Source organism: Nerophis lumbriciformis, linkage group LG38 (assembly GCF_033978685.3).
Source record: "Nerophis lumbriciformis linkage group LG38, RoL_Nlum_v2.1, whole genome shotgun sequence".
NCBI classification, from domain to species: Eukaryota; Metazoa; Chordata; class Actinopteri; order Syngnathiformes; family Syngnathidae; genus Nerophis; species Nerophis lumbriciformis.
Window position 1 is genome coordinate 19,736,975 of NC_084585.2, and position 27,233 is coordinate 19,764,207.

Sequence of the window (27,233 nt, forward strand, 5' to 3'; positions counted from 1 at the left end):
TAACATGGAAATCTAAGAGAACGTGTTGTGAATGAGGATGCTTGTGGACCTGGAAATTATTATTTATTTATTTTTACACATTTTTATTTAAAAAAAAACAGTTTTTCCAACGTATTCAATTTTAGACGCTTTCTCTTCTTAGTTATTATTTCTCCGGCTGTAGAAAAAAGCCGCTCACAGGGCACAGAGGAGGCGTCCGTGCGACACAGTTCGCGTATCGGTCACGTGACTTTCTAAAAGCCGTACGCGCACCGACACAGGGTTTCGCTCTATGAGCTCGACGCATGCGCCGATGCATCGGTGTTGCCGGACCCATCACTACTATCTACCTATAACACCTGTAAAAATGAAGCAATGCTACCACGCTAGCAAGCGTTAGCTCGCCGGCTATGAGCCACCAAGCTGCTAACTGTCGCCAAAAGGCACCATTTAAGTTTTTTTCCCCATGGCATCCTGGATCAAGGCTTTCAGCAGCTTTTGGACGTTTGAGGTAGAAACGTAGGAAGCGCCATCATTATGAAAAGTAGCCGGCGAGTATTTTGATTCCGTCCGTCTATCGGTCCCTCTTCTTCTTCTTCTTCTTCTTCTTCTTTTTCTTCTTCTTCTGGCCCACCAGGTGAATTAAGTGCTATTGCATAGTGCATAGTAGGCTACCGCCACCTACTGCACCTGAGGTGTAACTACAAGCAACATTCACAGACAGTCCCATTGCTTTTATGAGCGGTCGACCGAGTCAAAAGCCGAAAAATCCATTTGTGGCGGACGTAATTCTTTCGTGGCGGGCCGCCACAAATAAATGAATGTGTGGGAAACACTGGATTAAGGTCACACTGTTAGAAAAAACACTATTTTGCATGTTTTGTGTTTTTTATGCTTCACTGATAGTGTTTTGGTATTAGTATTTTATGTGTTTTAATGGCCAAGTTTTTATTGTTTTAAATAGTGGTTTGTATTGTACCAGTCTAAGATTTGTTTAAATTAAAAGTGCGTAACAAATGAATCTATTATTATTTCTGAATATCTTAATTGCTCAGACAGAAATGTGTTTATATAAGTTTAGATTTGGGTATGTTGTTTCTTAATGGGGAAAGATAAAGTGTCTTGTTTTTATAGTTGCATTTAAGTTAGCAAGCTGACGCCAGTCAGTCCATTAGTTTGTTAAATTGCAGTTATCAGTCACTGTTTTTCGATCATTTAAAACTGAAATACAGTCAATAGTTTTAACATGGTTATCATTATTAGCGTATATCGTTACATCTCTATGTTAAAAAAATGAAAATGGTCTTAGGCCACACTTTGAACATCCCTTGTTTACATATTTCATAGGTGTTGCCAAATGAAGTAAGAGTGTCTCTCAACTGTGTCAAGTTCTTAGCACGTACGGAAGTGATAAAAGTTGGGTCGGCAGGAGATTTTCTGTGTGTTGGTACTTGGAGAATAACTACTTTACCCAGAATTTTCAACGGTAGAACAAAATCGGAAGTATAGACGATAGTACCAGCGGCGATATGAGCGAGGAGCAAGTACCAGTATCCTGCAGGGTTGTAAACGAAGCGTTCCTGTTGCTGCCTGAAGGCTTCTAATCTATGGAGTTATTAAAACAAGCAACATTACATTCTGCACGTTTTGTACACGGTTGTATGCATGCTTTCCAAGCTTTATGGAGGATCACCGCTAATGAGGCAAATATGTCCGGAGAGGAAGTTCAGCAGCTTAAGACAAATTCAAATTTCCCCACTGGCTAAGCTAAAACTTTTGTTATGTAGGGCTGAACAAATCATCTAATTTTAATCTCGATTTCGATTTTGGCTTTTCACAAGCATAAAAAAATAATAACCAAAAACAAACTATTAATGGACCGTGCAATCCATCCATCCATTTTCTACCGCTTGTCCCATTTGGGGTAACGGGGGTGCTAGAGCCTGTTCCAGCTGCATTCGGGCGGAAGGCGGGGTACACCCTGGACAAGTCGCAACCTCAGCACAGGGCCAACACAGATAGACAGACAACATTCACACTCACATTCACACACTAGGGCCAATTTAGTGTTGCCAATCAACCTATCCCCGGTTGCATGTCTTTGGAGGTGGGAGGAAGCCGGAGTACCCGGAGGGAACCCACGCAGTCACGGGGAGAACATGCAAACTCCACACAGAAAAATCCCGAGCCTGGGATTGAACTCAGAACCTTCATATTGTGAGACACATGCACTAACCCTTGTTCAACCGTGCAATGTGCATGCAAATTTTCCTGAGCTGGTATTGGTGAAACGGATGAGTTAGCATATGAGTGGAAAAAATATCATGTCTACTAGAAGTGTGGGATCTCACCATGGTTGCTACTTTTTATTTGCCACAGCGCTAGTATGCCTATTCAATAATCACTAAACTCAACAAAAAAGTAAGACCATTTCCGCATTCACGTAACTGTGGAAGGAATCAAAGAATTAGCCAATTAAGCGGAATCTGCTGTTAAACGCATGTCTGCATGCAAGTGTCTTCCTCAACATTTCATGTTGAGACTGGTCTATCCTGTTTTTCATTGCATGTTTAAGGAAGAGCATTCCTCAGGGGAAAGCTCTGCTATGTACTCCCCTCTACTTTCCCAGTAGACTTTAAACGCTGCAACACAACCACTTGTCTATGCTACTTCCTGGTGACACAGTTAGGAGTTAGGTTGTTCTGAATTTTCACCATGCCACATTTGCTTTATCAGTAATATGACCTTCTTCGTTATTTAGAAATACAGCAATAGTAAATGTTCAAACTAAAAAAGAGTTGGCAAAATATACAGTATGTCACATACTGTAAGTGCAGAGAAGTGTTGCTGCTGTTAAAATTCATAAATTTCATCTTTGATGCGAGCAAAAGACAAAACTTGGCAAGAAGACACTGACATCCCGACTAGGTAGCATAAACAAGAAAGCTGAACTGTGGTTTATAAGAAGTCTTGACCACTTTAAAAACAAACATCTGCAAACAAATTCAAATGTGACCAAAAAAGGACATAGAGTTTGCTCGGTTAAAATACACAGGCCAAGTTTATACACATTAGCTTTACACCATCAATAACAAAAACATGTTATGAGTAAACACAAACAGCGAAAGCGACATATTGTTTTTTTCATCTTTGAAAATACTCTCATGACAAGACGAGTGCTGGACTGGAAATGAACTTGTGTCAATAGTATGTGGATGATCCGCTAATACAAAGTCATCTAATTCAAGATGCTAAATCGGTTTAGCTAACTTTTGTTCTATTGAGGGAGTTATGGGCCTAATAATTGATTCAGTTATTCTTAAGAATTTGGTAGATTGTGTGCAGGGAATTGTCTTTTAAAGCAACTGCTTGGCTACAACCAGCAGAGGTGCTGTCGCTTGACTCTCAACTCTAGTATGTGTTTTGAAAATTGTCTAAACTTGTGTGAACAAATGTGACCGAGCCACTTGTATGTGTGTGTATTTCAGAGTGAACAGCAGTTGGACTGTGCCCTGGACCTGATGAGGCGTCTGCCTCCCCAGCAGATTGAAAAGAACCTGAGTGACCTCATTGACCTGGTGAGTTGGAGTCCGACTGGGGTGGTCTTGTCCGATGTTGCATTCGAAACACACCAATACCTAGCCGCTTTGCTCCAAGTGTAACAAAAGTAACTGTTGTTGGTTATATTGCACTCTAGGACTGCAGCTAACAATCATTTTAGTAATTTAACTGAATGTGGCGCACTGCCATTAAAAATCCATCGCTGCCACACCTTGGAAATAAAGTTTTTTTATGTATAAACAAATTAAAGTAATATAATGTATTGCAGCCTCCAGAAGAAGTCTGACAATATTTTTACCCTATATTGCCAATCTTATGATAACAACTGGCACAATTCCAACAGGTTTTACTTCCCGTGCAAACACTTTCGCCTTGGTGCTTCCCCAGACACACAGCAACACTTGTTCATTCTCCACCCGTCCGCTTTCAGGCACGGACTGTGATCATTGGAAAAATTAACATTAAATCAAAACCACATGAACATAAAACAATACCACAAGCAGATCGTTACAATATAAATTTATATATATATATATATATATATATATATATATATATATATATATATATATATATATATATACATATATATATATAGTCTATTATTTGCGCACTATTGACTAGTTATGCACCGAAAAAGGACTTTGATCACCGAAAACAGCACCGCTGAAATTGGATGGTGTGATGTAAACAAGAGGCACGCGATTGTCCGGAGCGTAGTTAGCATGTCTGGAATGTGGACAAACTTTAATATATCCCAGATGTACCTGTTGACAGCCATCTACAAAATGCAATATTAAGATGACAGTGGTGGCTTTTAAGAAGAAGTCCAACTAGAGCAGCAGCACGAAGCAAGTGTGACTTCATGCTCGCTGCAGCTCGTGTCTTTCGTCGCGGACATCTTGGGACAGAAGTAGAGTCTCTAAACACAAGTACATTCTATAACAACACTAGATAAAGATGCAAAATTTGTTGCTAGTTGAGTGTAATAAAAAAGTCACTAAAAGTCTCAGACACTTGAAAAATTCCCAACAAAGTACATTGTACAATAAGCAGCAACAATTTAAAATATGTTGATACTAATTATTTCACAATTAAAAAAAAAATGTTTGTATACATTTTTTGAGCCTTTTTAAAGAAAAACAATATCATAGCAAATTATGTAATGACGTCAAGGTCAGCATGGCCCTACCACGCCCCTAACCATGCCCCCACCGCCACATGTATCTTGGCAAAGTTAAAGTTAAAGTACCAATGATTGTCACACACACACTAGGTGTAGTGAAATTTGTCCTCTGCATTTGACCCATCCCCTTGTTCACCCCCTGGGAGGTGAGGGGAGCAGTGGGCAGCAGCGGTGCCGCGCCCGGGAATCATTTTGGTGATTTAACCCCCAATTCCAACCCTTGATGCTGAGTGCCAAGCAGGGAGGTAATGGGTCCCATTTTTATAGTCTTTGGTATGACTCGGCCGGGGTTTGAACTCACAACCTATCGATCTCAGGGCGGACACTCTAACCACTATGCCACTGAGTAGGTCAATCTAGGGAAAACACTGAATCTATTGATTCATTTATTCGATTAATCGGATAATCGAAGAAAACACACATTCTAGCCCAGGGGTGCTCATTACGTCGATCGCGATCTACCGGTCGATCTCGGAGGGTGTGTCAGTCGATCACCAGCCAGGCATTAAAAAAATAGTCCTAAAAATGAGCGATCATAAATCTTCACTATGACGTCACTTTCGTCACTTGATTGACATTCACGGCACCCGAGGGTCTTCTGAGATGACGCTGGCTGCTGCCAGCTCATTAAAATTACCGACTGGAAGGCGAGAAACACTTTATTTCAACAGACTCTGGCGCCGTACCTGTCGTCAAAACTCCAAAGACCGACTGCGCTGTTGCACAATAAAAGCTCTGCTTCATCCTGCCTGCGCTACCAAAATAAGAGTCTCAGAAAGCTGGCGTGCACAAGCTAGCAAGCTACGGAGTTTGCCGACAATGTATTTCTTGTAAAGTGTATACAAAGGAGTACGGAAGCTGGACAAATAAGATGCCAAAAACCAACCACTCTCATGTGGTATTGGACAGAAAGGAGGACTTTTTTTCTCCTCCATTCGAAAATGCGGACGTTATCATCACCACTGTCTGATTCCAATCAATGCAAGTCATCACAATCAGGTAATACACCAACTTATATTCTTGTCGTCATGAAAGAAAGGAATCTATATGTGTTAAACATGCTTGTATTATCTTTAACCACCTTTAACTTGTTAACAATATTAACTATATGCTTGTATTATCTTTAACCACCTTTAAGTTGTTAACATTATTAACTATATGTGTTAAACATGCTTGTTTTATCTTTAACCACCTTTAAGTTGTTAACAATATTAACTATTTGTGTTAAACATGCTTGCATTATCTTTAAACACCTTTAACTTGTTAACAATATTAACTATATGTATTAAACATACTTGTATTATCATTAAACACCTTTAATGTATTAACAATATTAACTATATGTGTTAAACATGCTTGCATTATCATTAAACACCTTTAACTTGTTAACAAAAACATATATTTCATAAATACCGTAAGTAAATATAAATTATATATATGAATGAGGTAGATCCCCACGACTTGATCAATTGAAAAGTAGCTCACCTGCAGAAAAAGTGTGAGCACCCCTGTTCTAGCCTAATTGCGACTTTTAGGGAAATTAGTTGAAAAAAGGGCTTTTAACCTTCGTCTTGTGTTAGGGTCGGTACCAACCCGTTTTAGTTTTTAAATGCATAAAAGAACCACATAAATTAATTTTTTTGCATCAAGGCTTAAAGGACTTTGTCAGGAACCTATATTTCAACAAAATAAAACAGTTTTTGTTTTTTTCACTAAATTATAAAATGTTCTGGTTGAAATTATGACCTTGGTGTTGTTAGGGTCGGTTTCGACCCAGTTATAAAAATAAGATTATAAAGCAATAATTAGAGGCAAAACTGAACACACTGACAGCCAGCTCCTCTCCCAATAATGTGAGCTTTAGGAGATTCTCATTTTACCTTGTCATCTAGTACAAAAACAAACAAAGACGGGTTTGTGAGGTCAATTCAGTATAGAGTTGGTGACTTGCAGAGTGCACATCTCCAATTTGCAGCATGCAAAAATGAAAAAAAGATTTACAATGAGAGAAATTCTGGATAATATTTTTGGTGTAAATGAGGGAGAGGACACAGAGCAGCATAGTGATACGGATGAACAGGTTTCTGAGGAGGAGCATCATTCAGAAGACACGCATCTGATGAGTCTGCTTGGCACTCAGCATCAAGGGTTGGAATTAAAGTAGCAATGATTGTCACACACACACTAGGTGTGGCGAAATTATTCTCTGCTTTTGACCCATCACCCTTGATGACCCCCTGGGAGGTGAGGGGAGCAGTGGGCAGCAGCGGTGGCCGCGCCCGGGAATCATTTTTGGTGATTTAACCCCCGATTCCAAGCCTTGATGCTGAGTGCCAAGCAGGGAGGTAATGGCTCCCATTTTTATAGTCTGTGGTATGACTCGGCCGGGATTTGAACTCACAACCTACTGATCTCAGGGCGGACACTCTAACCACTAGGCCACTGAGTAGGTCTGGGGGTTAAATTGGGGATTAAATCACCAAAAATGATTCCCGGGCGCGGCACCGCTGCTACCCACTGCTCCCCGCACCTCCCAGGGGGTGAACAAGGTGATGGGTCAAATGCAGAGGACAAATTTCACCACACCTAGTGTGTGTGTGACAATCATTGCTACTTTAACTTAACTTAACTTGATTTGCTGTTGTTTGTTTGACCTTGCATATCTATATTTTGTGTTATGACTTGTTCTGCTTTTCATTTTGTGTTTGTCTTAAAGTTCTGTTGCTGAAAAAAATACTTTTTAGCCTTTTTCTTGAAGTAAATATATATGGGTCGAAATTGACCCGTAACACCATAGATGTTACTTTAGTTAAAATTATTAAAATGAAAAAATAAATTAAACACATTTATTTAAGAGATGTGTTCTAATACCCCTCAGTTATAGTCAGGTAACACAACAACCTTTTATTTATTTATACGATTCTCTTGAGATTCATTTTACAGTTTTTTTAATTGAAATCTAGGGGTATACTGACAAAAAAAAGGCCCAATGGCCCACACCAATAATATTAAAACCAATATTTTCATGGATAAGGAAGCCTAACAGGGTAACCAAGAGATGAGAAACAAATTGGATGATAGATAATTGTTTTTAGTGTATTTTACAGCTGATTTAAGACATGGGTCAAAACCGACCCGTTAACATAAGAGATGGTAACAGAAAGCTAACACAAGAGGAAGGTTAAAATGAAATATTGTGTAGTGATTTTGTTTTGAAATAATACATACGTGTTTCATCATTGCTCACTCTGGCGAGCTCACAACTTTTTCAACATGTTGTGGAAACAGTGTTACGATTAGATGCGGGGATAAAGAATTCTTGGAATTGGTCGTTGTTAGAAAAAGAAGTCAACGGATGCCCGCTTTAATTTTCAAGCACAAGATCCACGGAAAGCACTTGGCAGTTTTTGCAATGGGTAAGTGATCAACTATGGTTGTCATTGAAACTGCGTTGGGAGTGTAGCAAACATGCAGAGAAGAAAATATTTGAGAAAAGAAAACTGCAAACTGCCTTGTGAGACATTTTCATAAGGTACTACTAGGCCTGGGCAAAATGGTCTAAAAAATTAAATCTCAGATGTTTTCACAATAAATTTGATTAACGATTTTTTTCCCCAATTTTTTAAAGAAGCCATTAAGTACAAATTACAGATAATTCAAAACCTTTGTTTCTTTGATCAAAAACTAGTAGATTGAAATGACACTGCATACATTGCATCTTACTCTTAGCAAAATTATAATTTGAAGAATGTTTTTCTTTTCATACCAGATAAAAATGTTACTTTTTATGGAATTATTTTAATAGAACTAAATCAAGAGCTTCCTCTAGAAAGCTATACTTATTTCTTGAATACAATACTTCTCTTCACAAAAATGTAGCATTGCACATTGCATGCAAACACATACCGTAATTATCTCCAACATTGAGATTAATCAAATGAAAAGTTAAAACTTCTGTGTTGAATAAAATACTTCTGTAAATACAACTTTAGTATTATACATTAGGGCTGTAACTAACGATTATTTTGATAGTCGATTAGTCAACGATTTTCTTAACGATTAGTCGACTAATCAGATAACAAAACGTACACATATTTAATGGCTCTAATTTTTCCATATACTTCTAAATGCAGCTTAAGTTATTTTAGGTATGTGCTTACGAACAACAAAGATGACTAGTTCATTCATTAAATATTTATTTATACTGTAACTTTGCTGCTCATTCAGCTGTAACAAAAATGTAAATGACTAATAAAAAGTTGTCGATTTAAAAGAAAGGATAGGCAAAGTGCTAAAAAAACAACTAATCTTGTTTATGTATTCAATAAAACAGTTAAAATAGCAGCAATTGAAATAAACAACGGCAGCCGACTTGGGTGGGGTGGCCTGGGGCGGGCCGAGCCGTGTTCTCCGGGGGTGGGGTGGTGGGCTCGTGGGGGCCCGGTTGCTGGTGGGGCAGGGGCAGTCTTCCCGTCCGGTAGCGGAGAGTCTCTGGGCCCCCCCCCCCCCGGGCGGGGCGTCCCGCCTTTCTGCCCGTGTGGGGGTCTCTCGCTGGCTTGAGGTCTGGGGGTCCCCTGCTTCTCTCGTGCCTTGTCCTCTACCGGGCGCGTCTGTCTGCGGCCTGCTGCTGGCTCTTACGGGCGGCACGGTGGGCTGTGGGGTTCCTGTCGCTGGCCGGCCTAGCTGCGTGGGGCCGGTGGACCCTGGTTTCCTGGGAGCCACACCTGCTGTTTGTGTGTTGGGCTCTCTGGGTGGCTGGGGCCGTACTCTGGCTCCCACACACACTGGGAGTCAAATATATTGTACATACAAATATACATATACTCACATACATACATAGGTACCTACGCTCCCACATACATACACAAATACAGTACATACCTACATACTCAAAGTTCGTACATCCACACTCACTGTACAAACATACATATACACATACTGTACATATACATTCACTGTACAGACACATATACACATTCTGTACATATACAAGTACATATACATACATACACTCGTGCACATAATCACGTTTCATCAAACATATTAACGTTGTTGCTCTAGGAGAAACTGGGTAACACATGGCACACTGACAAAGCTTAACCTGTTGTTACTATAACAATCTACAAGGTTAATATAGGTTGCTTCTCTTTCTTCCCCTCTATTTTTCTGCATTCTTTTGTATCTCTAGTTATCATTACATATATGTATTGTTGCATTTGAACAACTGTATTGTTGATAATAGCGGTAAATTATTGGTATTGTTAATTATCAATAGCGCTATTTTTATTGGTATTTGTATTGCTCCATTTGTAGTGTAATAATGCTCATTGTCATTTCTGTATTATTATTTATTTCGCTAACTGCTTATTTGCTAGCACTTTTACCATCATATTTGTACATGTCGTATTTGCTGATGTTGCTCTACTGTTGTTGTTGTGTTTGCAGTTGTTGTTTTTGTCTCTCTGTCTAATCCGCCTCTTGTCCCCACAATTTCCCCCTCTGTCTTCCTTTTTTTCTCTTTCCATCCCCTCCTGCTCTGGCCCGGCTGCACAAAATGATGATATAAATACATTTAATAAAGTCAAATACAAATAAGGCAACAAGAGAAGTATCTTACACTTCTCTTTTGTAAAGTAAATCTGAACAGCCGATATCGGCATCTACATCAACTATATGATTTGCCTGAGAAGCTGGACAGAACAAAAAAAAAAAGAAATAAACACCAAAACACAAATTCTAACTTCCTCAACAAGAAAAGCATTTTGTGATGTTTAAAAAGCTGCACACTGGTATATTGACTATTGATTGACTCTTGGCAGTTTTAGCACTCTAATGACTCAATGTGTAGAATTATATCCTTGATTAATTATTAAAATGTTGGCTATTTAATAGATTGTATGTTAAATCTTATAATATCTCCGCATTGGTGCCTGTCTGTGTCTCTGCGTGTGTTTAAAGCTTTTGTTAAGCATTTGTTAAAGTGCCTTTTTTGACGGCATTGCAGTAGACTATGTGTAGCATTCTATATTTGATTAATACTTAAAATGTTGGCTGTTTAATAGATTGTATGTTTATTCTTATGATACATCCGCATTGGTGACTGTAGGTCTCTCTCTGTGTGTTTGTTAAAGTGCCTTTGTTTTTGGCATTGCAAATTGACGCCGCTTTAAAACGTACTTGAATTGATGTAGACAAAGTGTAGCCCGCTGAGTTTGGCTAAAATTATAGTTATTTTTCAAACAACTTCGTATCACTCTTGTTCGCTAGCTAGCAAGGTAGAAGCTAACACTCTTACCGAGGTTGTCCAACATCATGTCTCCACTTTAAATATTCGCGTATCACAGATGTACTGCCATAAAAACAAGGTCCGCTTTGCAAAATGAGCAAAGTATTCATGTTTTTAACAAGAATAAGAGGAAAGATCCTCAAACTTTACATGCTATCACTGTTGTTGTTTTTGAAAGTGACCCACTTTCGCCCGGAGAAAAACAAGTGATGACGTCACGACTATTGTCGACAAATATAGTTGTCGGTGACAAATTTTATTGTTGACATTTGTCGACTTAGTCGACTAATCGTTGCAGCTCTATTGAACGTTGTGTGCAAATAATGGACTATATTTTGTTTCAGTAAGTGGATAAACACAGGCTTTTTCATTCACACATCTCGGCAATGTGCAGAGCAACTGCTTTAGTGTTCGTTCTTCCACTTTGCTTCTTTCTCATCATACATAGTGGTATCATACATACCTGGTGTAAATGTTTCACCACAGTAAGAGGATTTTTAGTTTGTTTGTTGTTGCGGTCTTGTTCGCCTCGTAAACACTTTTTCCCACACTTGACTGGAGGTTTCGGTTTCAGATGCGAGAATTAAGTTTTTTGTTTTGCTACCTTTTTTAAATGAACTTTGCAGCGTACAGTCATTTCTTTCACACCTGTTACCGCAAAACCAAAGATCTGACACCACTCTTTGGTGTTAGCGTTAGCATTAGCCATGTTTTGCTACAGTAGATGGGGTCGCTAAGGAAGTAAGGGAACGGCGCAAGCTACGGAAACTTCTGAGGGGCAAAAAGTATGCCAAGGCAAGAGGGGAATTTTCTATTTTTTTAATTGTCTGTAACATAAAACTCAAATCTATAAAATCGATATATCGGCAAGGCCTAGTTACTACTCGTAGTAAGTAATAATATGGCATATTTCTGTTGACAAGTAGATATTATGTCTCATGTTTTTAATCATGATTTCTAATACTAAACCCACTAACTTGTACTAGATCTAGTGCTGCATGGCCAAAGTTGCCTTAAAACTTTGGCCATTTTATGGTAATCTTAATAAATCCAAGATTTATTGAGATTACTTGTAATAAAAACACAGTAGCAGACATCATGAATGCAATTTTACATTCATGACTTACTTAGTGACTCACTAAATCAACAAAATATTTGAGATTTTACAATTACAATATTTATCAAAATGATGTCATTATACTTAAATTTATTTGGAACTTGAATTTGGACAGCACGGTAGAACACGGGTTAGTGCATGTGCCTCACAATACGAAGGTCCTGAGTAGCCCTGGGCTCAGGATCTTTCTGTGTGGAGTTTGCATGTTCTCCCCGTGACTGCGTGGGTTCCTCCCACCGCCAAAAACATGCACCTGGGGATAGGTTGATTGGCAACACTAAATTGGCCCTAGTGTGTGAATGTGAGTGTGAATGTTGTCTGTCTATCTGTGTTGGCCCTGTGATGAGGTGGCGACTTGTCCAGGGTGTACGCCGCCTTCCGCCCAAATGCAACTGAGGTAGGCTCCAGCACTCCCCGCGACCCCAAAAGGGACAAGCAGTAGAAAATGGATGGATGGATGGAACTTCAACTTGATCTATAATACTTATATACACTATCATACTATACACACTATTTTCTTTAGATTGTATGTTTACAAAATGTTTCTATGTACGAATGTCTTCCAAAGCATCTTAAAATGGTAAAATGTCTTCAACTTCAGGGGGTGGTGACCATCAAAAGGGCCTCCTTGAGCACCAGCTAATATTTTTCAAATCCTCTTTTTTTTTTTTTTTACCTCACTGGGATCCCTGGTACAAGCGGATGAAATTAGTTTCCACCCTCGGGTGGCGCGGCTCACCCCTAATTATGACCACATTTAGATTAATCATGAAATGTATGTGATATATATATATATATATATATATATACCGGTGTGTATATATATATATACAAGCTCTTCTACCTTAAAGGGAAATTGCACTTTTTGGGCATTTTGCACATTGTTCACAATGTTATGAGAGATAAGAACACCTACGTCTTTTTTATTGCATTCTAATTTGTGATAATCGTCTGGTTCTTGGTGGCTAGCAGAGCAGCTAATGGAAGAAATCCATTCTGCCTCTAAATCACTGTAAAATGCATGCAAAAATTGCCAACAATACTTCATTTACATTCTGTAACCTGTATAATAACCAAGATGCTATAATAGAAACAGAAATTAAAATTAGATTAATTGTCCAGCCCTAATTTGTTGGCTCGGAGACTCATTGTGTTAAATTCAAAGGCAACAGCGCCTCCTTGCCACACCTGCTGGATTAAAGATGTTCTGCAAGTTCTCAAACTCGAGAAAATTTGTTTGACACTGAATGGTTGTCCTGTGAAGTTTCAGGAAGTTTAGGGTGGTTTCCTAAAACATGTAAAAGAGACTGATCTCAAATTTAACCTCGACTGAAAAGTAATTGAAAGGTAGATACTTAATGAGCCTTTTGTCTGATTTTGTGTATTGCTGTGTGTGTGTTGGGGACATTCAGGAGTGCAGTTGTCTGTGGCTTGGTGTCGATATTGGCCTGTACCTTTTCGGTTTCTTTCTTTAGAGTTTACTATTTTATTTATTTAACATTTTATATATATTATTTTTGTGGGTTACTTGTTTGGAGGAGAAAAACAACAACATTTAACCTGTATATTTTTGTACAAAATCCAATAAATTATTATATTGTCATTTATAAAAAAATGTAACTGTCGCCAGATGAACATGAACCAGTTATTAGATAATAAATAAAGAACCAAACAAAAATACTCTCATTTAGTATGATAAATTGAGTGAGAATGTACATGTAGTATGGACAAAAAGGTGGACAATTATTTTTAATTTATTCTTATTTTCAACTTAATTATTTTGTATGTGTTTTTCACCTTTCTTAACTTTTCTTTAAAAGCCTAACCAGGGACGAGGGCTCCAAATTAGGGATGTCCCAATCCATGTTTTTGCACTTCCGACCGATACCGATATTGTTTTTGCACTTCCGATCCGATACCGATACTGACCGATACCGATACTGACGGATACTGGCCTATCCGAGCATGTATTAAAGTTTAAAGTTATTTAGCCTACTTAGTTGTCAGAATCATGTTGAAAAGGGTTTTAGTACTCTTGATAACAACTAGCCAGCTGAATTAGGTGAGTTTGAATAACACACAATGGTTGGTAACAAGAAACTGACCTGTTTATTCAAGGATAAACACAAAATAGACAAAATTATACATGACAAACAGAAGTGGCATCATTGAAACTAGGGCTGGGCGATATGGCCTTTTTTTAATATTGCGATATTTTAAGGCCATATTGCGATACACGATATATATCTCGATATTTTGCCTTAGCCTTGAATGAACACTTGATGCATATAATCACATCAGTATGATGATTCTGTGTGTTTTGATTGATTGAGTGAGAGTTTTATTAGTAGGTTGCACAGTGAAGTACATATTCCGTACAATTGACCACTAAATGGTAACACCCGAATAAGTTGTTGATTCATGATACAGATATATACTATCATCATAATACAGTCATCACACAAGATAATCACATTTAATTATTTACATTATTTATAATCCAGGGTGTGGAGGGGGGCGCCGGATGTAAGTGTCAAAAAGACAGCCAAAAGAGTTTGATATGAGAATAAATCTAAAGTTAAAATATAGGGTAGAAATGCACCCATTTGCTGGAAATGTAGTTTTGATTTTCAAAATTTTCTTTCAAGACTTGCATGTCTACATTAAAACATTCTTCTTCATACTGCATTAGTATTTGCTACTTTTAAACTTTCATGCAGAGAAGGAAATCACAACTAAAACAATCACTATTTTTTCATACGGTGTTGATGTGGAAATGTTTGCCTCGGCATTTTTATGGTGTAGACGTGTGGCACCGAATGGAGATAAGCGTCTCGACAGACGTTACAATATTTGAACAATGATGACGAAAACTGTTTTCTCTGTCGTGTCCGTGTGTCGAAAATTGTTAAGCGCTTATTTTTTTATTTGATGTTGTGCGTGGCATAGATTTGCCGTGCGCAGAGGACGTTTGAGCAGTGCGTAGAGGGAACGTTGGTCACACGGCTGCGCTAGCATCACAGCTAACGTTAGCCATGCTGCTACCTCTCTGCTCGGGGAGGACATATACGTATGTGACGAAGGTGCGCTTGCTGTCTGTGAGAGGGAGACACAGAAAAGAGTGAGAAGAGCCTGTCTTGTAATGCCAGCAGCTAAAAGCAACTGCGTGAGAATCCACAGACCTGTGGATGTGTTGAAGGTGTGCTGGAAAATGCGGAACGGAAATTAGGGAGCAGCAGAAAAGTGGAATGTATTATTTAAATCGGTGCGTTGGAAAACACGGACCGGAGTTTTTTTTTTTAAACTGGATCTGGATCGGCATTTTCCCATGCCTTGCCGATACGCATTTTTTGGCAAATATCGGCGGCCGATCCGATCCAAATATCGGATCGGGACATCCCTAGTCCAAATTAGCCTGCGGCTATAAGTCGTATGTACTGTACTTCAACATTGGTACCTATGAGTAGCAATGTTTAATTGTACTGTCCCTGTCAAATAAATAATTTCAACAATTTAACACATACACCTTTGAAAATGGATTTTATTGGTTGTTTAATATTTGGCCAAACAACTGGTTAGCGTTTAAATACAAAGCGTAGATGCTAACATGTCCTCACATATGTTTGAATAAAACATATATATTATTTTCATAATTGTCCGTCCTTAGTGTAATTCGAACTGACGGCGCTGCGGCCCGGATCAGCTAACCGGTCGGTAATGTTTTTTAATGGTATGTTTCGCTGATTCGGTCCGCCTTTTTTTTCTTTGCACTAATTTTCTCAGTTCCAGTTGATGTGCAGGATTGTGTCGATCTGTGGACAATAATTTCTTCAATTTAAAGCATAAGAAAAACAGAGAGACGGCCCATACCTCTAAATACTCGTAAGTTGAGGTACCACTGTCATTATTAATTAAAAAATAAAACAAAATAAACAGATTCAAGAATAAATACGTAAATAGGAGTAAGAATCTGAATCTATATTTTGTGCCGTGATGAGGGTAAAACAAAGGAAGTGTTACAAATCATGGTACACCAAAACAACCCATCATAAGAACTTTTTTTTACCCCAGGCGATCGCTCTGATAAAAGCTGGGAAACAACTCTGGAAATTATGTCACTGATGTACTAACTCGTGTTCACATCATCTTTTTTTGCTCTAATCACCACTGCACTAATTTCTTTTTAGCCTTACACATAATTGGTATCTAAGCACTTGTTTGTTTTTAGTTATTGATATTTATTGTTTACATTGAACAAAGAAAGCACAGTATATCAAGTCAAATTCCTTGTGTGTTAAACATACCTGGCCAATAAAGCTGATTTTGAAAAATAAAAAGAGGACCCCAAACATAAAGAATTTACTATTTTACCATCATTTATTGAAAGTGCTTGATGCTTTTTACCAGAGCACTTACTGCTGATTCAAACAAACACATCTAAATCAAGTATTCGTGCCTGTGTAATTGCACTTACACCCCCCCACTTGCTCGTTTTCCGCCTCTATCTCATTTTTGACTTCACACACTTCCTTGTGTACGGTAGTTAGTGATTATTAGCCATGCTGTCAATCACCTTTGTGTGCCAACATAGCTGTCTGGCACTATGCCGGCTCCATCTCTTGTTGTTTTACTTACCTTTCCTTCACTGCCCTTTTCTTGTCACACACAGCCTACTTCGAGATGTATGCGCAGTGAGGGAATGTGGGATCCTTTTAACGTAAAACAGGGCCTCTTTTGTGTTTGTGCAACGATGCAGTGGACATTGTGGGCCCATGTCAGTCTGTGAGAAGTCATTTGTACTCCCTTATCCTCAACATAGTTTCCTTCTGGTATTTTATTTCTCATCCGCCTATTAGGCAAGCTGGAATGTCAGCCATAAATAGAGGCGTTCTCTCATGCTCTGTAATCTTGTTGCTTGAGTTTGACTTTATAATCGTCATTTTGTCTTTGTAAACAAAAACACTGCTGAGTTGTTTCTCCTTGTCTTCGTGTCCAGGTGCCCAGCCTGTGTGAGGACCTTCTCTCCTCTGTGGACCAGCCCCTGAAGATTGCCCAGGACAAGACAATGGGGAAAGACTATCTCCTCTGTGATTACAATCGGGATGGTGACTCCTACAGGTAGATTCTGTAATTGCGACCCGGGGTCAGGCGTAAAACAAGAACACTCTGAGTGCAAAATGACCTTAAAACGTATCTTGGAATCTGAGATATGTGCATGTGCATATGAGCATGTTGAGTGGGATTCTTGATGTTAAATGAAAATTCAGTCTTGTTTAGACATGAATTAGACTTGTGTGTATGGTGTAAAAGTACTGTATTGCTTCCCCTGTGTTCACAAGTTAGCTTTTTGTCATGACAGTATACCTTTTAGCTGTTTCTTTTTCTGCTGCTTTTTTTTTGTTTATTTTATTTTGGGGTGTCCCTATTAAATACTGGTCCAATATCAACAAAAAAAGCAAAATATTGCAGCTCACTTGTAAAATCTGCAAAATAAGCACTCCGATACAGGAAGTCACATTTATAAAAGGTAAACATGGTAGGCGATAGGCTACTAGGAGCTAGCAATTACAAAACAGTTAAGCACACACGCTTGTAGGGGTGTAACAATTCGTTTTAACGATTCACTCGTTATTTGTGGTTACCGATAAGATTCAGGGTTAATCTCATTTTGTTTTAGAGCGATAAGATCCGAAACAATTCAGTGAGTTGGAATCGATTCAGTAACATTTTCGCTGGTGTGTAGATGTCACGATGACTCACCTGCTGATGGCATCATATGGCGTCAAAAATAAAATATGTCCTCTTCACTTACCCTCAGTTTACATATAACGATGTGGAACATGTTAAATCCACACATTTTAGTGTTGGCGTCGCTGGGGAGAAATTTAATTTCCTCATCTGACAAGGAAAAGCATCTGAATGGCTCCACTTCGTAGTTAACCCCAAATATAAAACTTAGTAAAATATTTTAGTGTGCGTATACTGTACATATTTTAAGAACAACATTCAACAATACCGTGTAAATTTTGGTGGAAAAGTCGGATCTGGATACCCCTAATGAATGGTCTTTCTACAATTTGGTTGCTGAGTAAACGCATTACCGCAATAAACACTTCCTGTGCCTCACCAATTAATATGCACACCGTTGAGAATTAGCCACGCCTCAATTTCTGAACTGAACACTGTGTATTGACAAATCCAAGTATGAATACATGTACTATTACACCTTTACTCAGCGCTTTACACCTGTTGTGCTTCATGACACTTAAGATCACCATGGAGCAATAAGTACGACCCTCCTATTGATGACGGTGCCATGCCTTCATCTCGCTTGAGGAAGCTGGAGATCGACGCCAATAACGCCTTTGACCAGTACAGAGACCTGTGAGTGGCGCTGAAACAGTGTCGCGCATACACCCACCTATATACACACACACACACACACACACCTGTGTAATGACTGTTGATTTGTTGTTTTAGGTACTTTGAGGGTGGCGTGTCATCAGTGTACCTTTGGGATTTGGAGCATGGCTTTGCCGGAGTTATTCTCATCAAGAAGGCCGGGGATGGATTCAAAAAGATCAAGGGGTGCTGGGACTCCATCCATGTGGTGGAGGTGCAGGTGGGTCCAATAAAATTGTCATCTTCAGGTCCCTTTTAGATTTGCCAGAAAAATACAAAGCAAGCATCCAGATGACAGAGATGCATCCTTAATGAAATGATATGTTGATGCCTGCAGGAGAAGTCCAGCGGACGGACTGCTCACTACAAACTCACCTCCACCGTCATGCTGTGGCTACAGACGACCAAGTGCGACTCCGGCACCATGAACCTGGGCGGCAGCCTCACAAGACAAGTACGGCGTCAAACTCCAGCAAGTGAACCGGCTGGTCTGCTGCCACTCACCAACTGACTTTGCTTCCTCTTCACAGATGGAGAAGGACGAGACGGTCGGAGAGTCGTCACCCCACATCGCCAACATTGGCCGCCTGGTTGAAGTCAGTCCTATGTTTTGGACTTTTTTTTTTGCAAGCTGTGACTCGCTCCTGCTAAGTATTGAATGGCTTGTTGCAGGACATGGAGAACAAGATTCGCTCCACGCTGAATGAAATCTACTTTGGGAAGACCAAGGACATCGTCAACGGACTTAGGTAAGAAACCATAAGGAGACGTGTGCACTTTCAATTTAAAAGCACCAACATTCAGCATTTTTTTGTCATTGCCAATCCAATATGCTGCCAAAACCGTAATTTATTTATCTTTTCACTACTGTATACAAAGCATATCCTCCCATTCTCTTCAACCCTTTCCTCCCTTGTTTCCATATACATTTATTTTCCATCCCTATCACCTGTCCCCCCCCCTTCACCTCTTCTCTGTGCTCTAGATCTATTGAGTCTTTGCCCGATAACCAAAAGTATCGGCAGCTCCAGAAGGAGCTGTCGCAGGTCCTCACCCAGCGTCAGATCTTCATTGACTAGGGTCGGAGGTACAGCCTGTGGCATGGGGAGTGTTGCACGCGTGTGTGAAAAATGTCAAAAAGGGCAAGCTTGCGGACATTGTTAATATTGCTGTTTCTTTACTAAATCTCACCCAACCCAATGGAAAGTCACAAGCTAATGTGACTTACCATGTCTGATTATTCAAAGCAGATTATCCTGATTTGTATTACTCATTTGCTAGTTCCTTATTCTGGCAAAGTGTGGGGCTAAAAATCATTCACATAAAACAAAATAGCCAAAGGAAGCTGGCTTTTAATTGGATGCTGTACAGACGACGAGCGTATCTCCAAACAGACAAGTTATGTTGGAATTCGGGATTTTCCGATCAGGGTTTTTTGATGTCGATTCGGATACCGATCATCTATCAGATCTGTCGATACCATCACATGTATTAATTGTAACGTTCTCAATGTATGATGATGTATGGTGAGTGCTATTGACAGTTTACCAAAGTCAACACAATATTTAAACTAGTTCCGTAATCTCTTTCATTACATACAATTGCTTAAGCAAAGCCAGGTAAAAAGTACACAATAACGAAACAACATTAAAAACTACTATCTACTAAATATTTTGGTTTTTGGCCTTTAAAGCCCTCCTGTGTCCAGGGAATTATCTGGTTTTGTAAACATTAACAAAAACAGACACATAATTAGCCTCTTGTCAGTCAGGGTACTGAAAACAAATAGATTCAGCCAGAATCTATTTGTTCCTTTGTCTATTTGGCTCGGCCTTTTTGATTGGCATAAAAGGCCTCAATCGTCAATGGCAATCACACACTTTATTAACATCTGCCAATACTGATCGGTGTCCCGTCGATTGGTACATTTAAATCATGATTTGCAGTGCAAAAGAACGTGCAGAACATAACTTTTCTCACCCACAGTCGTTCTTCAACAAGCACAGTGGTACTTCGGGATATGTGTTTAATTGGTTCTGCAACGCAGTTTGGACCTCGAAAAACTTGTATTTGCGTTTTTAAATGAATTAAAGTCAATTTGATTTGTGCTTGGCATTTATGCCGCTAGTTTAGTGATAACATGTTAATGGATGCGCCCTTTGACAGGCTAACAAAAATTAACATCCAAATCGTTTTAAACAAATGGGATCATAACGGAACAAAATTGGCATAAAAGAGCAAATGCCTTTCTGCTTACAGCCATACGGTCACCAAACTCTGTGGAAACTAATATTGACGCTAACTTTCTACTACTCAGTCTGCTACTCTCTGCACTCTGTGCGCTGTGCCTGCATGTGTGGTGACTAGCTAGCTACAGAACAAATAACGTAGTCAATGTTTTGTGAAACATGATTGCCATGAGATTGCAGCACCTATATTACCTGGAAAGTGAAGTGTTATCTTGCAAAATGTTAAAAAACAAACGTATTAAAAAAAAATCTAACATTTTTTTTTAAATAACTGTATGGGAAGCACTAGATATGCCCTGAACAAAAATATAAATACAACACTTTTGTTTTTGCTCCCATTTTTCATGAGTTGAACTCAAAGATCTAAAGCTTTTACTATATACATAAAAGATATATTCCTCTCAAATATTGTTCACAAATCTGTCTAAAAAAAGACAATATAACATACATCCATAAACGTGGACGCATGTGAAAAAGTGCAATATATTTATCTGTACAGCAATCTATTTATTTATTTATATATATTTATATATATTTATTTTATATATATATTATATATATTTATTTATTTATATATGCACCTTATTGCTTTTTTATCCTGCACTACCATGAGCTTATGTAACGAAATTTCGTTCTTATCTGTGCTGTAAAGTTCAAATTTGAATGACAATAAAAAGGAAGTTTAAGTCTAAATCTGTTTTAGTGAGCAATTCTTTGCCAGGATAATCCATCTCACCTCACAGGTGTGGCATGTATGCCTTAGGCTGCCCAAAATAAAAGACCACTCTAAAATGTGCAGTTTTATCACACAGCACAATGCCACAGATGTCGCAAGTTTTGAGGGAGCGTGCAGTCGGCATGCTGACTGCAGGATGGTCCACCAGAGCTGTTGCTGTGAATTGAATGTTAATTTCTCTACCATAAGCCGTCTCCGAAGTCGTTTCAGAGAATTTGGCAGTACATCCAACCGGCCATCCAACAGCTGCTGCCACAATTGGTTTGCAAAACCAAATAATTTCTGCATTTTGTCATCGTAACTGATTTGAGCGGGCAAATACTCACATTCGATGGCGTCTGGCTCGTTGGAGAGATTGTTCTCTTCACAGATTAATCCCGGTTTTCACTGTTCAGAGCAGATGGCATGGCGTTGTGTGGGAGAGCGGTTTGATGATGTCAACGTTGTTATCGAGTATTCCATGGTGGGGGTGGGGTTATGGTATGAGCAGGCATATGTTACGGACAACAAACTCAACTGCATTTTATTGGTGGCATTTTAAATGCACGGAGATACCGTGACAAGATCCTGAGGCCCATTGTTGTGCCATTCACTTGAGACCATCACCTCATGTTACAGCATGACAATTCACGGCCCCATGTTGCAAAGATGTGTACACAATTCCTGGAAGCTGAAAACATCCCAGTTCTTGCATGGCCAGCATACTCATCGGACATGTCACCCATTGAGCTTGTTGGGGATGCTATGGATCGGCGTGTACGACAGCATTTTCCAGTTCCTGCCAATATCCAGCAACTTGGCGCAGCCATTGGAGGAGTGGGCCAACATTGCACAGGCCACCATCAATAACTTGATCAACTCTATGAAGGAAATGTGTTGCACTGCTTGAGGCAAATGCTGGTCACACCAGATACTGACTGCTTTTCTGACCCCCCAAGACCCCAATAAAGCAAAACTGCACATTTCAGAGTGGCCTTATATTGTGGGCAGCCTAAGGCACACCTGTGCAAAAATCATGCTGTTTAATCAGCATCTTGATATGCCACACCTGTGAGGTGGGATGGATTATCTTGACAAAGAATTGCTCACTAACACAGATTGAGACAGATTTGTGAACAATATTCGAGAGGAATATATATTTTTTCGATATAGTAAAAGTTTTAGATTTCTAAGTTCAACTCATGAAAAATGGGAGCAAAAACAAAAGTGTTGCGTTTATATTTTTCTTCAGTATTACTTAACATATGCATGTTACATCAGAATGTCATGGTTCCAAGGTGACGTTCAAGTGTGCTCAGTCATAATTAAGTCATGAAGTGTGGTACATGTTTTTCACAACAAATGTGTTAAATCTCCAAATTGTAAAGTTTCGCTGTCAAAGTGATTGAGAATATATCATGTGTTCTGTGCAGTGTGTGGACTTTTAAAAATACTGTATGTAATAGATTATTGTTATTCTCTCACAGATTAGCTTGGTCTTCCCTGTGTGGTTTTTGTGCTATGTTTTGCACACACTTGACTCTCTCTTATTTGTGTTTGTGTCGCCCTCAGGAGTGTTCAAGGCCTGGCTGACATGTCGAAGCAAGAGGCTTTGCAAAAACAACTCTTCATGGCGCTCAAACAGAAAAACCAAAACTAGAGATGCTCCCGTCGTGTCCGTTTTTTCTCCGCCACCTCCTTTTTTCCCCCGTTTCTTTCCTGTCGCTCCCTCTCCCGCCACAATTCCCCCTGAGCTGCCCGCACTCTTGCTTCTTTGTGGGGGAAAAACACGGAAAAAAAGGAGAAGACGCTTCGCTTTTCTCTCATTCTCCTGTCAGGTTTCCATGTGTCTCCACACGCTCTGAAGCCATTCACTCACACTCCCTCCTCATCTCCAATTAATTTAATGACGGTTAACAATCCTTCTGCAGCGTGAGGGTCAGTCTACTTCCAATCTAACCCACCCTCCTGCCTCTCAGTTGGACATGAGCCATGTGACATCATCACCCCTCCCTTAACTTAGATTTATTTGTCCCTTTTATTCTTCCTGACACGCGAGCGGCTTTTTGGCTTGTGTGGGAACATTTGTAATTGTCATCTGTCCGCATGTGTAAGCTGCGTCATAAGAATGACCCTGCCTCTTTTCACCGCACTGTGTATAACATAACTGTTTACCCCCCTAACTCCCTAATTTGATCTCCAGCTCTGCTCAACTTCTACGTCTTTGCTGGGGGATCACAGTTTGTCTTTGTGTCAGTGGGAACCTTTGACTGTTTCCATCTTGGAGGGGAATCTTTGTATTTTGTTTTTGTTTTGTTTTGTAATGCTTATGATTCATATTGTATTAGAGCCTCCAGCAACAATAAAAACGGAAAAAAGCTATTCTTGTTCTGCTTGTTTAGGGGATTCTGTGGTTGTCTGAGGAAGAAATGAGGTGCACTACTACTTGTGGTTGAGGTTAAGAGGTGTGTGTCACACAAAATATACATTTCATATCTTCCCCTTAGAAATAAAATAATCCCCTCTGCAGTCATCACACACTTTCCCGGCCTTTTTTGCCATGTCTTCATGCACTCCTGGAGGGATCGTTCCAGGATCATCTGTCACGGCTATCTTAAAAAAACAGGTTCCCACGATGATCCCCTCCAGCGCGGGAAGGAGGGGGAATAAGACACATATATTATTTTTGTCCCACTTAGCTCTCACTGTGGTACAGAGTCAAGAGGGAAATGTTTTTTTTTGTTTTTTTCCCTGTATGTCCAGCACTTGTTTAAAAATAATAAATAAAATAAAGACTTTAAGACTTTGAATTTGCAGTTTCTTGATACAGGTTAGTGATGTGCTTTACATCTGGTAAGGAACTACTTTGTGCTGTTTTTGTGGAAAAATACAGCAAACAGTTTTTGTTTGGACCAAAAATTTCCATTCAGTCATGTAGAAACTATTTGGATTTTTTTTTTATTATTATTTTCAAAATAAACAAATACAGCCGGAGTGGCTGCCCCCCCATATATGTTGGTAAACCTCACTCTCTTTGACTGCTTCAAATAGTTTGATCGCCGCTGGGTTATCATTTTCGGGCTTTTATCCTAGTGTCTAGCTCACATATGCGCACATTGATCTGAGTTCATGTGTGCCAGTTGAGGGGGTGTTCCGCAAGTGTAAGAGTTAACGCTGGCGTGTGAGCTGCAAGACAATAATAAAAGAGAGTCAACAAGAAGCAACGTTGCAAGTTATTCTTCGTAGAGAAATAACACACCCTCAATCGGACGGTCGTGTGGTGGCAGTATTGCTTGTATTCCGACACGTGACTATAGGTATACTAGGGCCTTTACTGTTCCAAATATACGTAAACGACATGTCATCAGCATGATTGATTGATTGATTGAAACTTTTATTAGTAGGTTGCACAGTGAAGTACATATTCCGTACAATTGACCACTAAATGGTAACACCCAAATACATTTTTCAACTTGTTTAAGTCGGGGTCCACTTAAATTTATTCATGATACAGATATATACTATCATATATACTATCATCATAAGACAGTCATCACACAAGATAATCATCAGAGTATATACATTGAATTATTTACATTATTTACAATCCGAGGTGTGGGACATGTGGGGGGGTTAGGTTTGGTTGATATCAACACTTCAGTCATCAACAATTGCATCATCAGAGAAATGGACATTGGAACAGTGTAGGACTGACTTGTGTCCGAACTGCGACTGTGAATTGTTTGTGTTTGCGGACGACTCGGCCCTGCTGGTATCCGGCAAGGACAAATCACAGGTGGAAAAAATCCTCAGTGCCGAACTCTGTAGAATTTGCACCTGGCTCGCTGACAATAAGCTATCCATGCACTTAGATAAAACGGAATCCATCCTATTTGGGTCCCAAATCAACCTTAAGAAAGTCAGTGACTTCACTATAAAAGTGGGTGACATTGTTATCACCAGGAAAGATGAGGTCATCTACCTAGGTTCCAATCTAGAGGTTAATCTTTCCTGTGATAAAATGGCAACCAAAGTAATCAGAAAGGTCAACCAACGAACAAGATTTCTCTACAGAATCTCCTCTTTGGTCAACAAAAGCATCATGAAGATTCTAGCGGGAACTCTCATTCAAACTTTTTTCGATTACGCATGCACTTCCTGGTACCCCAGCACCTCCAAAACCCTCAAATCTAGACTCCAAACATCCCAGAACAAGCTAGTTAGGTTACTTCTAGACCTCCACCCCAGATCACACCTCACTCCTACCCACTTCTCCAAAGTGGGCTGGCTCAGGGTGGAGGACAGAGTAAAACAACTTGCACTGAGCCTTGTCTATAAAATTCACTACACCTCCCTGATACCGAAGTACATGTCAAACTACTTCCAGAACGTAAATTACCGCCATAACCACAACACCAGGGGGAGCGCCACAAACCACATCAAACCCAGATTCCGATCTAACAAAGGTCTTAACTCATTCTCCTTCTATGCCACATCAATATGGAATGTACTCCCAACAGGTGCAAAAGAAAGGGCATCTCTATCCTCCTTCAAAACCGCACTAAAAAGAACACCTCCAGGCAGCTACAACCCTAGCCTAACACATCCCACCTCCCCGGATTGTAAATAATCAAATGTATATACTTGAGTTGTTCTTATGCTTTTTGAGCCTACTCTGTTCACCGCTCGCTGTACATATCCTACCAAGTGAGACCTACACTGTTACAATGTCCATTTCTTAGATGATACAATTGTTGATCACTGAAATATGCTGATAGCAACCCAACCTAACCCCCCCCCGCCCCCCCCCAACCCCCTCTGCATCCCACCCCCCTGATTGTAAATAATGTAAATGATTCAATGTATATAGTCTGATGATTAACTTGTGTGATGACTGTATTATGCTGATAGTATATATTTGTACCATGAATTGATTACCGTGGACCCCGAGTTGAAAAACTTATTCGGGTGTTACCTTTTAGTGGTCAATTGTATGGAAAATGTACTGTACTGTGCAATCTACTAATAAAAGTTTCAATCAATCAATCAAAGACTTCTTCTCGGAAGTGAAAAGCAGTGGTGGTCAACCCAGCCAAGAGGGCTGTTGTACAGCATGCAGGGCACGAGTACAAAAGAGGCTTAAATCTTCCTGCAAAAAGCAGATACAAGCACACTACGCAATGGAATAGATCCCTATACTTTATCAAAAACCGATTTGTCGATTAACATCAAGGATTTTACGTCAGTCGCCTTCCCAGTCGAACTATTGTGCCCCATACGCCATTCTATACGTCACAACCGATGGAATCGATCAGTTTCTCAGACCACATCAACTACAAATCACAAAGATTTATGAGCCAAATGGATCCAGATAGAAATGCTCCTCAAAACACCAACAATGATTGTTTACATTATACTGACGTCACATTTGATAAAACATTCATGCAAGACAATACTTCAGTACATTTTAATAGCAGGAGTCTATACTCATTTTGATGATATCTAGGACTATTTGAATCAATTCAAATCTCCATTTAATATTATAGGTATTTCAGAGACATGGATGAATGAGAATACAAGTAATGATTTTTTATGTTCGATTTTTTTATCGCTATATTAGTCTATTTATACCTGCATTGTCCTTTCCATCCTTACACTTTCCATCATTGTAACTGAGCTACTGTGTTGAATAATTTCCCTTGTGGATCATTAAAGTTTGTCTAAGTCTATAAGTCTAA

General features: G+C 39.4%; 1 protein-coding gene across 1 annotated transcript in view; it reads left to right on the plus strand.

Annotated features, from left to right (window-relative positions):
• Nucleotides 1-23,877, plus strand: part of capzb (capping actin protein of muscle Z-line subunit beta) — a 38,338-nt gene extending 14,461 nt beyond the window's left edge. Inside the window, exons 2-9 of the mRNA XM_061932177.2 lie at nt 3,468-3,557; nt 17,126-17,247; nt 18,400-18,513; nt 18,610-18,751; nt 18,869-18,985; nt 19,062-19,127; nt 19,204-19,280; nt 23,068-23,877. Of these exons, the coding sequence (XP_061788161.1) occupies nt 3,468-3,557; nt 17,126-17,247; nt 18,400-18,513; nt 18,610-18,751; nt 18,869-18,985; nt 19,062-19,127; nt 19,204-19,280; nt 23,068-23,155 (816 nt within the window). The 3' untranslated portion in view covers nt 23,156-23,877. The remainder of the gene's footprint in view (nt 1-3,467; nt 3,558-17,125; nt 17,248-18,399; nt 18,514-18,609; nt 18,752-18,868; nt 18,986-19,061; nt 19,128-19,203; nt 19,281-23,067) is intronic.
• The last annotated feature ends 3,356 nt before the right edge of the window (nt 23,878-27,233 follow it).